Source organism: Vicia villosa, linkage group LG4, assembly GCF_029867415.1.
Source record: "Vicia villosa cultivar HV-30 ecotype Madison, WI linkage group LG4, Vvil1.0, whole genome shotgun sequence".
Taxonomy (NCBI): domain Eukaryota; kingdom Viridiplantae; phylum Streptophyta; class Magnoliopsida; order Fabales; family Fabaceae; genus Vicia; species Vicia villosa.
The window spans coordinates 84332341-84351789 of NC_081183.1; the positions used below are offsets into that span (position 1 = coordinate 84332341).

At 33.7% G+C, this 19449-nt stretch overlaps 1 protein-coding gene across 1 annotated transcript; it reads right to left on the bottom strand.

The window, feature by feature from the left end:
• Window positions 1-9927: 9927 nt before the first annotated feature.
• On the bottom strand, window positions 9928-11931 carry LOC131599300 (hypothetical protein At1g04090-like). Its single transcript, XM_058871706.1, has 2 exons — window positions 11703-11931; window positions 9928-11616 (listed from the first exon to the last, which is right to left on the bottom strand). The coding sequence occupies exons 1-2, from the start codon at window positions 11818-11820 to the stop codon at window positions 10064-10066; spliced, it is 1671 nt and encodes a 556-aa protein (XP_058727689.1). The 5' UTR covers window positions 11821-11931; the 3' UTR covers window positions 9928-10063.
• Window positions 11932-19449: the final 7518 nt, after the last annotated feature.

Sequence of the window (19449 nt, forward strand, 5' to 3'; positions counted from 1 at the left end):
GTGTTGCCTTTTCTGATGCATGAATTCATATTTCATCTTTTATACTTTCATGCTCAGCTTCTCTCTATAGATTTTCTCTTAAGATATTTCTTGTTCTTCACTCTGTGGATGTATCCTGGATACATACTATGATGCTTACTCTGGATGCATACTCAGATTCATACCTAGACGCATACCTTTAAGTCTAAAGTTGGATCTATTTATAGAGCTTGATATGTTACCGTAGGAATCTAGCCGTTGAGATTTGTTTGAATGTTGCTTTGAATGCTTTGTCTAGATTGAGCCTTTTGTGACAAGTGTTGTTCTTGGCAGAACCTTATCCTCAACATGATGATTACAGTTGATGGCGTGCTTCTTTGGTTAAGCTTGTCTTTCTCCAACATGCTGCATGTGGCTTGCTTCTTCAATCAACCTTGGAAGTTGTTCCATTTATTGTTGCAACCGTTTTGCTCATAATGATGTTAGTAACGGCTTCCCAATTGATTCTAAGTTTTGTATTAAATTCAATTTGTATGCTGAGCTGTAGATTCTTCAGTGGTTCATAAGTGACTCTTTTGTCGTTTGCGTTTTGTATGTCACTGTGTTGCACTTTCAGAACTTCTGATCTTTTTCATTTATGATCTTCTTGCTGTAACTGATCTTCATGTATTTGATATTTCTTTTTCACTTCTTTTGAATCTTCTGATGTACTTTCTGATTCTTTGCTTGATGTATGTGAGCTTTGATATTGCTTGTTCTTCTTAATGGTCTTGTTCTTCATTGTTTCTTCTTTGCTTCTGATTTGCTGATCTTGGCTTGTTTGACGTATTCTTAATCAGAACATCTGATGAATGATGTTTAGCTTTGTCAATCTTCTGGATGTTTGATTTCATATCTGAGCCAGTTTCTGATGAAGTCGTTGTACTCTTTTTCTGATGAATCCCGTATAAGACTTATAACACACTATCTGCACACTAAATGAAACCATTAGTAATAAAATTGTTACTCACAAAATATATGTTCGTTATCATCAAAACCAGATTCTGAACATAGATTCTCAATCTTGTTCTAACAATCTCCCCCTTTTTGATGATGACAAAAACCTTGTATTTTGATGGAACAATTTTATGAGATGATAGTAATTAAGCAAGCATATTTCATTCCTATTTATATGTTCAATCACGCAACAACTTATTCATCAAAATCTATTATTCTTTCTCCCCCTTTTTTGTCATAATCAAAAATCTTTTAAGAGGGTTGAGTGAGATTAATCAGACTTAGGAATAATTTCTCCGCCTGACAAGTGTAGTCTCCCCCTGAGTTAGATAACCCTATGAATTAATTTGTGATTTATGGGCTCCCCCTGAAATAATATCTTCAGTCTGTTTCTTCTGAATATTTGTAGATATTTTAGCTATCAATGCGTGCATCATCTTGGCAAAAGGTAAACTACATAACCATGCAAGAACTTCTCCAATTCCATATTATTCAAGGTTTTGCTCATAAGCAAGTCACAAGTGCAAACTCATGCACATGCAAGTCAGATCAATTGAACATTACGAGGCATCATGAACATTCGATCATATACAGTAATGTGATTTCACATAATAAATACTCAATTGACATCAAAGTGAAGGAATTTGAAAACTTAACAAATAAAACACAACAATAACAACAAAAAATTTTAACTGATTAATTAACACGTTTCATACCTCAAATACACATCAACATTATTTTGTAACAAGACTAGAAGGAATTTTGGTGAACAAGATGAAACAAAAAAGGTTAAAAAATATGAAAAATAACGAAGAGAACTTGAACAAGAAAAAGACGACCATAACATATTAGGACGATAATAGAGAGAACAACAATGGTGGCGGGCGGTGAGAGCCGTAGTTCGGTGAAAACAAGTTTTTATGACTTATGATTTTTATTATCTATGTTTTGAGTTTGGTTTTAGATACGTGTTTTACCGAAGGAAAAGAAATGTAAACAAAGATGGAGAATGATTGGATCGATACCCAAATTTGGGCTTAATGACGAATGGAGTAAAAGATTTAGAGCGTAATTATCATCATTGATTCAGTTCGTTGGTTTGACGGTTCCTAAAAACTAAAATCGAAAATTAAACCAAACTATATCAGTTTTATTGGTTTGGTTCGATTTTGAAACAAAACAAAAAACAATCGTTATTTTCGGTTTGAATTATCGATTTAGTTGGATTATTCTGATCCACTTACATCCTTAATGAAAAATTATATATTATGTTATTTAAAATATCACATAGTTATTTTTAAATTTAAAAATATGAGAAAGATTAAAATTTAATGATTTTCAATTGAGATAAATTTAGAAAATCTCTAACCCCACTTCTTATATCTCTCACCCACCATGCGAGTTGCCAAAATTGTCCTTCTGTTTCCGTAAATGTACCTCCGGAAGCACCTTTTTTTATAAAAAAAATTAATTTTTTCATAGGTGCATCTACAGAAGCGTTGATCCCAAATTAATTGAGAAAATCTAAAATTAAATACAGACAATTTTGAAAATAGAGTGTTATGTAGATGTACCTATGAAACATTCGGTTATATTTTCAAATACTCTACATTTCATTCCTAACTCCAATTTTTTTAACAGAAATGAAACATCAAATTATAGTAAATCAAAGTAATTGGAAAACATCAATTGCACTATTTTGATTTACAATAATTTGATGTTCCATTTTTGTTATAAAAATTGAGTTTTGGACTGAAACGTAATTGATTTAAAATATAACTGAATATTCAGTAGGTATATATGCAGAACACTCTATTTTCAAAACCTTTCGTAGATGTAGATGTAGCTATGGAAGATTTCATTTAATTTTAGATTTTCCTAATTAATTTGGGTTCTTCCGAAGATTCACTATGTTTTAACTCTTCTGTAAATGCACCGACGGAAAAAATCAATTTTTTTTTAAAAAAAAGTGCTTCCGAAGATACATCTACGGAAGCATGGGACATAAATGGAATTTCGCTGAATGATAAAGAGATTCAAGGGATGGATTGAGAAATTCTCTAAATTTATTAAACACATAAAAATAAAAATAAAACTAAAATAAAATAAAAAATATTTTATTTATAACAAAAACAATTTCCAACTATTAAAAACTCATAGTCCTATATAGAATCCGAATAAAAAAGATAAATATAAAATCAAAACTGTTATGTAAATTTTTTTTGACATAATTTAGCAAATCAATTTAAGGTTGGTCTGATCATATATCGGATATGTTAATATTGAATATTATTCTATCATGTTTTTACAGTTAAAATTCATATGTCGGATAAGAGTTAAGTTAAAAATGAGTGGAATGTGATAAAATAATAAAAAAATTAAAAATGAAACCTTGTATACAAAAAAGGAAATATTACAAAAAGTGGGACAACAAATCCATCAAGAGGTAAATCTAAAACTTGGCATTCCTAGCCTATTACGAACAAATTCCTTCATAATGCCCAGAGGAATAAAATAAAAAAAATATGAAAGAAATACTAGAAAGATCCATGTTAGTAAAAAAATCGGCACAAGAGTTACCCTATCTGAAAATATGAGAAACAAAAATCTGCCTAGAAACAAAATAATTTATACACATATTCCAAGCCACTTTGACTTGCCAAGGTACTAACAGAGGCTTGGAGAAAGCCTGAACCACCAAAAGCGAATGTGTTTCAATCCAAAGCCTATTCCAACCTCTCTCGACAGAGATTTTCATGGCGCGAATAACAGTTATGAATTCAGCTAAGTAGGAAGACGACCAAGGGACGAAATCAGCAAAAGGAAAAAAATAGGTAACAGAAACAAAAGAAGAGTAGAGTTTCCCTCACCGCAGCAGCACCGTAAAAACTTAAAGTTTTCTCCTTCGATGCCGACGACTACATCGTTCTTTTCCGACTGCCACACTCCCCCCTTTGTTTCGGTTAGTAATTATTTTACTTCAACTGTTTTTGGTTTTATTTGAAACAATCAACACAATTTGTAGTAGCAGATAAACAATATTAGCTTCCTCCATTTACACCGCCTAGACTAGTAGTAGCAGAGAAGAAGAAAAAAATTGGATCTGGGTTTGTCTTTACAATGTTCAATATTTTGTTTTATGCTATTTAGAAGTACCAGTTCTTATAACTTTGTAAAAATGGGTCCCACCATTTTCAAGTTTATCTATTTTATCTAAAATCTCATGGAAATTATACAATAACATTTACACTTTATAACTATTTTGTCATTGTGTGTGCTAAGTGTCAGATCAATGCACCGCAAGATTCATTGGTTAAAACCAAAACATTGGTTTGACAGCATCCATAAAGTATCTACAATTTTTTAAGAGTGACTTAGCTAGGTCTAACCATTTTTTGGTTATCAAATTTTATTAGTTTCTATAAAAGTTTTTAATTGAATATAATATAATGCTCGCTCCTGCTCTTTATAAATCATAAGAAATTACTCTTATTTTGTGAAACTATTCTTATTTAAATTTTGATTTTTATGATTGTTAATTGTTAATTGAATATTAACTTAAGATCATTTAATTTTAGAGATGAGAAGATTTTTGGTTGATAGAGCAAGTATTAAGAATGTGAATGATGTGCAATCGGAAGTCGAATTAGAACCACCAACTAATGTGGTTAATGAGTTTAATCCAAATGAGATTGTGCGTGATCCAGGCCGTAGGAAACAAATTAATGAGTATGCTCCAGATATTCAAGATCAAGTGAGGAGGGCATATATATTGAAGGGTCCAATGCAACCAGATTTGCCAAGATTTCCTCGTACTCCATTTGGAAATGTTTCCAGAGCATTTAGTAAATCATGGTATATGAATTACACATGGTTAAAATACAGTGAGATCAAGGATGCAACTTATTGTTTTTATTGTTTTCTCTTTAAGCAACCCGTGAGGGCCAAGCACTTTGGTTTTGAAGTCTTTACTAAAAGCGGATATAGAGATTGGAAGCATGCATCTAAAAGCTTGAATGATCACGTTGATAGTCATAATAGTTTACATAACTCATGTGTCAACCATTACGATGATTATAATAATCAAAGACAAAGTGTGGCAAGTAAGTTTGCTAAAGCAACCAAGGAATCAGAAGAATTGTATAAGATTCGTTTGACTTGTTCTGTAGATTGTTTAAGATATCTCATGGCACAAGGTATGCCTTTCCATGGACGTGACGAATCCTCTACTTCTCTAAATAAGGGCAATTTTAGAGAGATGGTAGATTGGGTAAAATCTTCGAATGAGCAAGTGAGGTATGCTTTTGATCGTGGTGGAAAAAATTGCACAATGACTTCCTGTGACATTCAAAAGGAGCTTGCAATGTGTTGTGCACATGAAGTTACCAAGGTGATTATGGAAGAGCTTGGTGATAGACAATTTTTTGTGCTTATTGACCACAACAAGTGCATCTTGTAAGAGGGGGATGTTTTGACCGAGGCACAACACCAAGATATTTTAAATAAACTTGAGAGTGGTGAGATATCTAGAGGAAGGGGTTGCACCAATCATATAGTCTCACTAGACCCGGGGATACTAGATGGGGTTTAAATCATACTACATTAATTCGGTTAAAGGTGCTTAGTATGGTTGATGAAGATGGACGTGGACCATCTCAAGCAGCGGATTTGATAGAAAAAATGGAGAAATTTAAATTTTCTTTTATTTTGAAGTTAATGTTAAAGTTGTTTGGTATCACAAACGAGCTTTCAAATGTCTTGCAAAGAAAAGATCTTAATATTGTGATTGCCATGGAATTAGTTGATGATGTTAAAGCTCAGTTGGCCACAATGAGAGAGAGTGGTTGGGATATTTTATTTTCTGATGTCCAAGAATGTTGTGTTGCTAGAGGTATTCCGATTCTAAATATGGATGACGAAATACCGGTTCGGGGTCGTTCAAGGGTATAAGGGAGGACTATCACTAATCTTCATCATTACCGTGCATAGATTTTTTATGTTGATATTGACAAAATATGTGTGGAGATGGATCACCGCTTTAGTGAAGGAAGTAACATTATCCTTGATTGTTTCTCATGTCTTGACCCCAAGAACTCTTTCTCCACGTTTGATGCTGATAAGCTTGCTCGTCTTGCTGGTATTTATCATGAAGACTTTTCTAATGATGATCGCGGAACAATAAGGGATCAACTTGACACTTATGTTCTTCAAGTGAAAAGAAATGCCTCATTTTCCACTTGTTAAGATGTTCAAAGTTTGGTTATGAAGATGGTTCAAACTGAGAAACATTTGGTATTTCCATTGGTTTACCAACTTATTGAGTTAGCTTTGATATTGTCGGTGCCTACAACATCGGTTGAAAGAGCTTTTTCAGCAATGAAGATTATCAAGTCTAAATTGCGCAATAAGATCAATGATGTGTGGTTCAATGACTTGATGGTATGTTACATCGAGCAGGAGATATTCAAGTCACTTGATGATATTGATATTATTTGAACTTTCACCGCAAAAAAGTCTCGAAAAGGACATTTGCCTCGTGATTTTATTTAACCCGCTATTGTAAGGTTATGTTTCATCTCTAGGCTTTATAAATTTGTTGGCTCCGTCACTGAGGAGGAGGGAACGAGCTCTAAAGGAAAACCATAGAGAACTGTTCTCAGATTTTGGGATAGGGAAAATGTAGGAGGAGTCTCAAATGAAAATTTCCATTTGGTCATAAGAACGACTATGATTGCGAAACTTTTTAAAAAATTGGAACTAAAAAAAGAGAAGTTGTGGTCGTATGATGGAAAAATATATTGAACTAATGCTCAATGGTCATCTTGGGGAAAGGAAGGGACACAAAGACCACTACACCAAAATTCACTTTAGAAAGCGCTAAAAAGACAACGCTTTTATCAAAAAGCGCTGCTAAAAGTTGAAAAAAAAAATTCGCTAAAAAAAGCGCTGCTAAGGGGAATAGCTAAGAAAGCGCATTAAAAAAGCGCTGCTAAAAGGCAAGATAAGAAAGCACTTTTTAAAAAGCGCTGCTAAACACCGTAAGTTAGACAACACTTCTGAAAGCGCTGCTAAAGGGCATAGATTAAAAAGCGCTTTATTATAAAAAAGCGCTGCCTTTTGTGATTATATCTAAATTCTAAAATTAAAACACAAAAACCCTAAAATACCAATACACGATATTTTCTGCAACTCACTCACCTCCGTTCTGCAACTCACTCAGCTGTTCTCACCTCTTTCCTCCATTCACCACTCACGGAAACCGTCGGCCGCCGTTCTCACCTCTCACCGTTTACGGAAACCGTTGGTCGCCGTTCTCACCTCTCACCGCTCGTTTTTCCTCTCACGTCTCTTCAATCTACAAGTTCTTCACCAATTCGACTCTGATTCAAACCCTAACAACGAGGATTGAAAACGTTCGCGTTTTTCCCTGCAGTGTATGCATTGTTCTTTTCCTGATTCTTTATGTTTTGATTTTGGCTAGTTTTTGTTGAGTCGTTTTGCTCTCGTTCTTTTTCATGCTGCTTATTCCACCATCCAGTGTAACCATAATCGATTTGTTTTGATATTTACTTGGTTGTAGATAAGAGCTTGTTGAAGGTGGTGACTGAACTGTTTGTTGGATTGTTGCTTTGTTTCTGGGCTGCTCTTACTGTGCTTGGGAAGTTTTTGTCCATACACCCATAATCTGATGAAAACAGGTTTGTTTTTCTTATCTATCCTTTTCTATGTTAGTTTCATTCTATTCAATTATTTAGGGTTCTTGCTGTAGTTGTTTGTTTTAAGGTTGCATTTGTTTTGTGTGCTTATTTAGACTAGTAGATGTGAATGGTCTATTAGGAGATTTTGTCTAAGTTATTTGGTTTGAAAGATTTACTTTTATGTTAGAGAAGGGAGAAGACTTGTAGAGTGTAACCTTACTGTTATTCCATCTTACTGAGCATGCATTACATTATATATTCAAAACAATCTTAGGATATCCTGTTTTTCATCGTGTGTTAGAGTAGAGTAAGCAACGAAGATGGAACTAGGAAGTAGGAAGTTCCTAACAAACTCCCTGGAATTACTTCACCAACTTACATTTTTTTGGACATCATTTGAATCTGAAGTCTACACGCAGGTCTGACCAGAATTTATACTCTTTCAATCAGCTCATGAGTTAAAGTTCACAATTGACAAGGTGAGGTTAGCTCTGCATGCCGACCTGCTATAATATCTCGAATAAAAATTTAAAATCTAAACCCGTGGCATCCCTAACACTAAAGCAAAACTGTTAGCAAAACATAACGACACTCATTATAAACTTTCTTTATCAAGTTATCATTATCCTTATTTTACTCAGCAACAACTGTATGCACTACTTAAAGCCATAAATGCTAAGTTTTACAATATTCAAGTTGCACATGTGTCTATGTACAACTGAATTATATGTACTATACCAACATAAAGTTGGTACTTGGTATACAATATAGATTTATACAAAATGGAAAATATGGGTTCTAATCTATATTTGGTACATTTTTCTATTTTAGGACTAAAACAGGACAAGACAGAACATTGGGTGCAATCTATAAATAAAACATAACTAGAGAATAAACTTGTACCAAATACATTATGAAGGAGGGAGAATCAGTTATAAAGTTTTTAAGATGTATTATACTTCTTACCTTACGTCTTTATAGCATATATCTTCCTTCCACAGCTCTATTATAAATGTAGGTATCTATTGAAGCTGCAAATTATTAAACAAGAAAAGTTAATGCCAATAGACATACCCAATATTTAAATGGCAAAAGGTAAACTACATAACCATGCAAGAACTTCTCCAATTCCATATTAGTCAAGGTTTTGCTCATGAGCAAGTCACAAGTGCAAACTCATGCACATGCAAGTCAGATTAATTGAACATTACGAGGCATCATGAACATTCGATCATATACAGAAATGTGATTTCACATAATAAATACTCAATTGACATCAAAGTGAAGTCTATGTAATTCCAACATATCCTATAAAGATTTGCTAACAATATACTCAATGCAAACCAATTACCACATCCGTTTAGGACGACAAAACATCAAACACCAATCTTATCCCATTAACTAAACCCCCACCAATATCATTCACAGGAAAAATATTAGATCACTTTATAACTGGCTGCTCTCTATATTTTCTACTGCTTCAAGCTCAGTGGTTTCCCTCACATGGAGTCAGAGGTTAAACATAGCAATTCTAGGTCTAATCATGATCAAACTCAAGTTCATAAAATCACTGAAAAGAGATTGAATTTAAAAACTTTGTTTCAGAAAAGCGCTGCCTAAAGCGGGTCTTTAACAGCGCATTTAAGAAAAAAGCGCTGACTAAAGTGGGCCTTTAGCAGCGCTTGTGGGGACAGCGCTGCCTAAAGGTGGCCTTTAGCAGCGCTTTTAATAGGCTTTTTCTTAAAAATTGTTTCAGATAAGCGCTGTCTAAAGGGGGCCTTTAGCAGCGGGGGAATAGATAGCGCTTTAAAGCGCTGCTTAAAGCCAAAAAAAGCACTGTCTGTTTCCTTGTTTGGCATAGTGGACGATTGACGTGTAGTTATTACTTATTAGTGGTTCTTTGTAGAAGCAAATAAGAGCTAAAACAATAGTAATAACAAGCTTGTCTTTCAATCTACTAATGATTTACCGTATCTTCCTCAATGTATCACCCAAAAAAAAAAATTATTAAAAATAATTAAAAGTCTTGCATATTTTTATTATTGGGATGTTTAAAGTCAATATATATTAAAAGAAAGGAGAATAATATTATACTCTAGTTTTCTATTTGTTTATTTCTAAAGCATATCGATGTTTGACTTTTGTATTATTAGTTATACATTATATTTTGAAAAGCTCTGAGGATTATTCTGACTGCTAGTTATGAAAATGAGTTATATCAACAAAAATTTTAAACACATTTTAAAAGAAAAAATAAATAATAATTCTTTTTTTAGATTCTTCTGTATTTAAAAGTCAATTTAATTTTACCACATTTCTAATCGAAGTGTTACAACCATGTCAAATATAAAGAAGCATTGTATATGTCTATAGCTAAAAGTATGGTATATTCAAACTTCATCACCACTCCAATTATTCTTCACTTTTGGACCAGTTGGTCCTTCTTCTCCCAACACTTCTTTTGGCAAATTCCTAATAATATTTATAAAAACATCTTTAAGCTTCCATGGCAATATCTTCTCCACCTTCCTCAACTCCTCATCTAAGTCATAATCAATCTTTGGTCCCCATTCCCTGAAATACTTCAACCAAGATGGCTCTACAACAAAAGGCTCCAAATACTCAGCAGAAACCAACACAAATTTTTCCAAATCCATAATCATGCTACTCTTAGCACTATCATTTCTAATCCCTATTCCATTTCTCCCTTGTAGAACTAGTCCTTCATGTGGATATGAAGCATGACCATGCAATGAAGAGTAAAAAACTGGTCTATTATTGTTGTTATCAGTTTGAAACTCAAGCTGAGATGAATCAACCCATTCACCTTTACTATGTTGTGAAAAGTACATTTTCCATAACTGACCATCTAAGTTACTTACCCTTAATGTCACATGCTCCCAATCACCAACATGTTCACCTATTTTCCCTAATTTAATATCTAGAAACTTTACTTTTGCTCTCCCAGGTCCATTGAAAGGGTAAAATATCCACATGGCAATATCAGTGAAGGTTCCTCCAAGCATTGGTTTCACATGTACATAAGATTCTGCACTTTGTAAATTTCCTTTTTTGACTTTATCTTTGTTTACATCATCAGCAGGTAGGTCTAGCCAATAAGTACCATCATTGTTAGGATCTTGAGGAAGGTTAACACCGTTTTGCGCTATTGGAATAGGACTTGATTCTTCGTCTTTCTTGTATAGTAATGCTCCATTCGAGAAAAACCAATTTACCGAGGAAGGTAAGTATTCTTCGTCCGGATGCAAGTACATCAAAGGAGAGTAAACTTGGAGAATTGAATTAATTTGAAGTAAATTCGGCATGATTTTCGAAAGAGGATTGAGATTCTTCAAACATGAAATTGATGGAGGGCTAGTTTCTGCACCATTCTGTGCAACGAAAGTACCAACGCTAACACCGGGCGCTTGAGTTCCTCGATTGATTGGTCTAACATCGGAGAAATTGACGTCGCTTGATCCCCAAATCCACGACGAAGACTCGCATTGGTCTGTGAGGTCTTCTCTAACACACTTGATTTTGTCAAGGGGAGGTTTATCTGGTGTTGTTGTGACAACATGGCCTAAAGCATTGTATCCATCAGGTGCTACTGGTAGCCAAATATAGCAACTGCTATCTTGAGTAACCTTAAGAGATGAAGTGTTGAATACAAGTGTATAATCTATTGGTTTCTTTAAAGTACTGTTGCTTGTGCTTGAAGAAACATCCTTTGCAACAAGAACATATCCAAAAAGAGGTTTGTTGTTAGGTTGGGAGTAGCTACCTAACATAGAGAATCCTTGAGGTATTCCTGTTGGTTCAAACACGGTTGCACCTTGGTTATCTTGTCCACCATCATAAGTGGCCCAAATTTTGTTAAATGTTGATACTTGAGATACTTGTATCCCACCAAGATCAATGATTCCACTTGCAAAACCACTACCTGTTTATGGAAATCCAACACTATTTGTAATTAGAACTCCATTTTTTAAAACATGGTATGACTATAGGAGTTAAAATGATAAATACCTGGTGGCCAATTAGTTGAAACAATTGGAAGGTTGAATACTGTGTCGACGGGGCGAGTTCGCGATTGTTTTCTCTTGAAGAGATTCATTACAAAACATGTGGAAAAACAACTATCCATTAGCTGAGTTTTCAAGAGAATAATGTGTAAGTCTACATAGAAGAATGAAGCATTTATGTATGAAATGGAGATTTTTGCAAGAAATGAATTCCTTTGAGGACAAAAGCGTGAAGATAGAAAACTCATTCTTTTGATATATTAAAAAGAAAACACAAGTGATACGTTAATGGCGTGTCGTACAAGGTAACTAGTTTGGATACATTGATAAAGCTTATAGACATTGTTCAACTTCGCTTACACACTAAGTTGTTGGTTAAAGGACTTGCTTGTCTTGTTTATGTTACACATCTCCTTTGCTTCTAATGAGGTTGGTTAAGAAGTATACACAAGTGTGTTGTGATTGTATCATTTGACATTTATATGGAAAACAAAACACCTTTAAGTACGTTTATGCCGGAAATTATTGTTAGTTATGTTGGTCATGAAATTCGAACGTTCAACATCTTAAATGATTCACTATTTAATTCTTCTACCACAAACCATCAAATCAACGAGAACTTGGGCAAAATAGAGTACTGTGTTCGTATGATTGAGAACATGTTCTTTTGTTAATTATGTTAATTGTTACTAAAATAAATATAAAAGTACTACCAATTTTAGTTTTCAAAGAAATAATAAAAAATTATGGGTTGTATTATGAGTCGACCACATCGATTCCGACCAACTATTAAGAAGGGTTTATATTCCTTTCAAAATCTTTTCAATACCCAAAGATTATCATCCGCAAATCACTAGTAACAAAATATCTTATTTTTTTTTATTTCCACACACATATATATATATATATATATATATATATATATATATATATATATATATATATATATATATATATAAGTCAAGATCAAATGACATCAAGAAGTTTTCCACCATGGCAAACAACTCTTCCATTTTGTGATCCATTGGAGTTCACCACAGTGGTCACTCGTTGCATCACAAAGCAAAGTTGCACCACCAGCATAATAAAATGATCAAAATTAAAGTTGTGGGCCATTTAGTATTAAAATAAAATTGTAAATGAATAAAATATAAATAAATTAATTAAAGTTGTGGGACCTAATATGGATTCTTTAGGATTGCAATGTTGGAGTTAAAATTTGTTGAATTGCTTCAAGATGATGTGGCTTAATGGATCCCACAAAAAACCCAAAAATAGATTGTACTATTGAAGATGCTCTTATAACTCTTTAATGAATATTCATATAACAAAATCTATCGTCTGATTGATGATTGCATCCAACTGAAATATGTCATTGATGAACTGATCAAGACGGGTAAGCTATATAAGTGTGTAAATATAAGTCATGTAATATTAAATATGTTTTAGGAAGTTATCGTTCAAATGGTGTGTCGTTATGTTAATATTCTGATACAATCATTTGGTCTTTTATTAGTTGAGTTCAAAAGTATAATATTATGCAAGTTGCATGTGAAATTTTAACTTCTAAACAAAAATAATTTCAAATATTCATAGAGTTAAGAAAAATACTTAGAGTAAAATGAGAAACTTCTTAATTATTCAAAGAAAAAACTAATTCATCCTCTTCTAAATTATATTTTAAATTTTTATTTTCTTAAAAATAACATAAAGATCGAAAACTTAAATTTATATCGACCTCCTAATTTTATTTATGGTCGCTTATTCTTCATAGTTATTATTGTCCTTATTTTATTTAGTCCCGCTGACGACAGCTATAATTTTTGTTGGGGATCCCTTTTCTTGTTGTATTTCCTTTCTTCTTGATCTTTCTTATGGAGGCCCTTATGAGTGTATCACATAAGTCTCCACCTTTTGATTACCTCCACAATTGCATCCCTCGAGTTGATGCATTCATTAGTGGATTGATCAACAATCTTTAATGGAACTTTTTCCGGATTTATTTCAGGTGACTTCTGACCATCTAATAGCGGTGGCTGATTTGGGGCATTTTGGGCAAGGGGGGTGGCAGTGGGATTTGCAGCCGCTGCTGCCAGTTAGCGCTGCAGGTTTGCTGCCAGCGGCCAGCACTATTTTCGCAGCCAGTATGCTGCCAGCGGCCAGCAATGGCTTTTCTTTTATGATGCAGGAAATAGAAGAGGTGCTGAACCAATGCTTTCCGCAAGAGAATGTTCGTGATTCATTTTCGTGGGTGGAGGATACGTCAGGTTTTTTTAGCGTGAAGTCTTGCTATGGGCGTTTCAAGTCGTGCTTATCGGGCCCTCCCTTGCAAGCATCTTTGATCAAGGTTTTGAACTTCCTTTGGAAGGTTAGAATTCCCTCAAAAATTCTGTTTTTTGGTGGGAAATTTTTGCACAATAGAATTGCAACAAAAGACCATTTGTGCAAGAGAGGGATTTTGGTGGAGAACATAGATTTATTATGTGTTTTGTGTGTGAAAGAGGAGGAAAATTTGGAACATTTATTTGGTGATTGTGAAGTTGTTCATAATATTTGGAGGAGGGTGTTTTGTTGGCTAGGTCCTTCTCTTGAAATGTCCTTTGATAGTTTTGTCTCTTTCTTTTTACATTGCGACACCGTAAAGTGCTCATCGAAGAGATCAATTGTAGGAGTGATTTGGTTAACTATTATTTGGTGCAATTGGATGAAGAGGAATGCCATTATCTTTAAGAAGGAGAGTTTTTGTTTTACGAAATGTTTATCGAATATTATCATGTTTTCTTGGAATTACTTGTTAGCCTTCTATAAGTTAGGTGAGCTTTGTAATTACCACACTTGGAATATCTTACCGCTCGCTTGTTTCGAGTAAGGAGAGCTTTCCGTTTGTATCCTTGGGCGGAGTATCTATTATACTCCCCTTAATTAATATCATTGCTTATTTAAAAAAAAGTATTGTGGTTGTGTGGTTGTGACTTTTGCAAAAGTGACATTACTTTAATTTATCTTTACTGGATGATTTCCTTACCGGGTAAGGGTTCTTGATCATAGCTTATTTAAAGTTGGTGTTCAATCATTATTGTCAAGATTTCTCCCTTGATGTGTTTCATTGAGTGTATGATGAAAACCTGGCCTGAGGCCTTTAGTCTTCGTCATCTCAATAATGCCAGTTGGAGTCTTTCTCATCCGCCCAACCATGTCTGGGGTTCCCTGCTCCTGAGGTCCTCTTTCCTTCTTGGATTATGATTTCTTCCTCATAGTTAATATAGGGTTAGGTCTTATTTAACATGTCATTTATAGTATTGGCTCTCTCCAGCATGAGCTTCTAAAAAAAACATTTAATTTAGCCTCAACATCTTCTTGAATATCTAACATTTCAAATAGTCTTCTTTCACCAACTGCTACTACTTCCTTTGTGAATCTCTCAATATATTTTTATAAGGTTCCTTCATTTTCTTCTAGATTTCGCCGAGGACAGCTTTGGTGTTGGGTTTCTGCTTTTGTGTAGTGAATTGGGTGGTGAAAAAGTCACATAACTCCTCCAAGAACTTATTCTTCTGACTGAGAGAACCTATAACCACTTTGTGGAAGTCCCCTTAAGGTTTAGCATGAACAACTTGTACCGAGGATTCATCTTGAGAGTGGGTTTCAGTTTTGGTTACAGACTAGTGCTTTAGTGCCATGTCGTTTATCCTTTTGGGACTGGTGAGATGGTGACAAATGATGATGATAGTCATCTGGTGGCGTTTGACTCCCGCCTCTTCCTCCAGTAACATTAGGCGGATTTTGGTGTCCTCGATGATGATTTGGTTTGGAAATCTTTGAGCCACCTTGAGTGCTAAAAAACGTTGACGAGGACAGGTTTTGGCTTGCCTCAATGCTCGTCACGTGAAGTTGTACAAGGCACAAATTTATCCTTGGGGAAGTGAAGTGCAAGCTTTCTTTAATCAAAGTATTCTTTTAGTGAGGAAGTTGTACTAGGCACAAAATTGTTGGCGATTGTGGAACATTTATTGTCCAGGAATTATAGGCCGCGACCAATGTTGATTCAAAGCTTAACATTGGACAGAACTTAGGGGAGGTTGAAAGGTTGTAATAATTTGGAAGGTTCCTTTTCCAACTTCGGAGCCTCTTCTATCAGGGGGAAAAGTGAAGCCTCCCGTGCTAGATTTGCATGCGACAATCGAACGGGATGTTTTGGATGCTATACTTTGATGGTAGGGACTAGATCGATGACTTTTGCGAAAAGGAGAACATTGCTTTGAAAGAGAGAATCAAAAATCAATTTCTACGATCAATGTCATTGTTGTGTTTAGAAGCGAGAGATATGTGAAGATTGAATGGACTAGAGTTTGGATGGGGTGGAGTGAGGTTCCGTTTAGTAAATTTGCAAGGTTAACGCTTCAATGTCTAAGTTCATAAATGAGTGAGAAAGTAGTTTGAGTGTATTGGACCATTCGTCGTGGACCTTGCGGCAATCTACCCAAAGCAAATCTAATGACCTGATTAATAAGGTTAAAACCATAATAAGTTGAAATCAAAATCTTTAAGATTAAAACGTTAGTTAATCACAGGTCATTGTGATATTGTTTTGGCTCGGTGATATCTTTAGTTTTTATTCGTGTGATATATTTATAGTTTGACGCTATACAAATTTCAAAGAGCAAACGTGCGTTTTACAAGATACACTACTGTGTATGCTTGGATACACTCTTCTGTCTACTTTCTCGTGACCTATGTTCTTGCAAGCAGATCCACACTGCGCTTTAAATTCCATAAGAACATTTATTACAAGCAAATTTTTATTGAAACTGAATTCTATTGTAATCACTCTCACAACTTTACTACAACATCCTCTTCAAAACAATCAATAATTTCATTAAACAAAAATAATAAAATTTCATATAACTTAAACAAAACTATAATAAAGGCTTCAAGAGAGTCGTGTAGGTGCTTGAAGAGTGACGCAGAAGATGAACCCGGAAGGTTTAAATATGCACGACTTGAAGATTAAACCTAGATTTAAGAGTGATTATTAAAAACTGGCGATGATAGTGGCTGCAGCAGCGGGTGCGGTATGATAAGCCTCCATGAGCGGCGGGTAAATGAGTAAACTTGGGGTTTAATAAGGTGAGGTACTGGTGCCGGGGTGACGCTTGGGGAAGAACGTGGAGCGGGAGGCTCATAATCATCTTGATATTGGGCAAATATCATTGAGGAGGTCACCAAGATTAGGACTAATGCTAAGACTTTGGTCATTTTTTAACAGAGAGGGTTGTTGTTGGGAGAGTGTAGATGCATGGAAGCATTAGGTTATTTATTGGAGAAAGAGAGGGGGGACAATTCAAAGAGCTTGCTAGTGTATTCTTATCAAATTTGACTTAAATATTTGATTTGAAAATTACCTAAAGAGTTTGTTGAATTTGTTTTTTAATTATAAAAAAGATTGACTTGAATGTATAGATATAATTGTTTTTTTTTTTACATGTCTATCTTAATTAATCGAATAATTTTTATATTTTATTAAAAATATCTCCAATTGATATTATATTTACATTGAAATGGACGGTACGCGGACAACCATCTAGACCACTAATGTCTTTTAAATGAAATTTTTTTCCAATTGCAACTATTTTATTTACACATAAATGGACATTAAACGGACAACAACTTATGCTGGTTATAATTTTTAAATAAAAAAATCAATTTTAAAAAAATAATATTCTTATATCTAAGAGATACAAATAATGATATACACCATCTTTTGAAAAGATTCACAATTTCTATTACTAGGAAGCAAAAAGTGTAGAATACAAATGATATAAAAGGAGATTGATTATCCAAATATTATTTCTCATGTTTGACCACTTTATTAAAATTGGCTTTGGGGACTACCTATCTCATAGTAAAATCATCAATCTTCAATTCCACATCTGAACATCTGTTGGCCTTGTGAAACCCGTAATACCAAAAACACATTTAATCTCAGTTGAATATGAGTTGTTACCTCTGTTTCAAATGTGACATAACGAAGGTGTCATAAAAGCTGCATCACTTTACCTCTCCATTTTAACTCAACTGACAGGTAATGTGTAAAGGTCATCAGTTTGATCCTATTTGAAAATTTTTAATGGCGAAAAACAATTTCCCCTCGAATTTTACATTCCACTGACATGTATAACACCTTTCACCTCGCATTTGACATCCTACCGACGGATAAAACACGATTGAGTTTATTATATCTAACGTGGCTTGCTTATTTCACTAAACTCTAATTGAACATATAACTTTTCAAAATTGGTAGGAAAGTAATTATATGAACAATTGTGTTATATTTGAAGAACAACTTACACTAATCAATGATTTTTTAGCATTATGTAATCCATCATTCATTTCACATTTTTTAATGATTAAAATCTCTTCAATATTTGTAGTTCTTGATTCAATACTTCTTTTTCTATTAATTCAGTCTTGAGAGCATGAAATTTAATGCTTTGAAAAATGAACAAATATGAAAGAAAGTTGAACGAAAACTAGAAGTATTTGAGAGATTTTATCTATAAGAAGAATTAGATGAATGATGAGTTCTAGAATGTTAGAAAAACATTAATCAGTGTAAAATATGTTTTAGATATAACATATTTTTTCATATCATTATTTCCGAAAATTAATTTAATAGGTTATATGTTCAAAGAGGGGTTAGTGAAACAAAAAAAAAAAAACCCGACATTTGATATAGACTCACAACTACTGACAATACATTTCATGACGAAGCTTTCACCTTAGCAAAAAAAAAAAGAGGTCTTATTCCTAGGAGCACCGTGTTTTATGTTTTTTATAACAATAAAAATAACATATTCCCTTGGTTTTTATGAAAACCGAGGGGAAAAATAAATCATGACACGCTTCGAATCCCCACTTTTGTAGTTTATGTTTTTATTTGTTTATAATTGTAAACAAATGAACTAACCCTTGGGTTATTCGATATAACGGAGAGATTCAATAATCAAATTTCACTATAAAAGCACTTGTCATACAAATTTTAAAATAATCCTTACTTATATGAAGTCGCCCCAAACTCGCTTGCATTTTTCTTTGAGATGAATTGCAATACAAAAAAAAAATATTCAATGTTCTTCTATCTAGAACAAAATATTTTTTCTTTCATTGCAATCTATCTCACATAATGGTGTTGATGTTGTTGTTGTATTTTTGCTCATTTGATAGATTCCAAGTGCATAAAATCAATATTTCTTCAATGTTTTGTGGTACATTTTCAACCAACTAAATAGTACAACATTCCTTGTGTGCTCTTCTCTCTTTAAGCAAACAGACTGCTAAAAATGCTGAATTTGAATGCATAGTTATAACTCTCAAGCATCATTCTTTTAGAAGTTGGAACTCAAGCATAGAAGGGAGCTTCTGTAACAGTCCGATTTTATTAGATATTTTATTTATTAGTTTATTTGTGTGTTTTGTTAATTAATTGTTTATTTAATTATCATGTGGAATTACTAATTAATTGAAATATCTAATTATATGCATATTTGTGTTTTATGGTTTAATTAGGTTATTAGTAGTATACTATGTATTGGGCCTAATTAATAATTGGATGGGTGGGTAATAACATAACAAAGCCCATTAAGAGAAAGATAGTAAGAAGAGAAAATTAGGGTTTTAGAGATAACACAATTTGAGGAAAAGAAGGGAAAGAAGAGAAGAGAGGAGAAATAACAAGAGAAGAGGAATTGTAG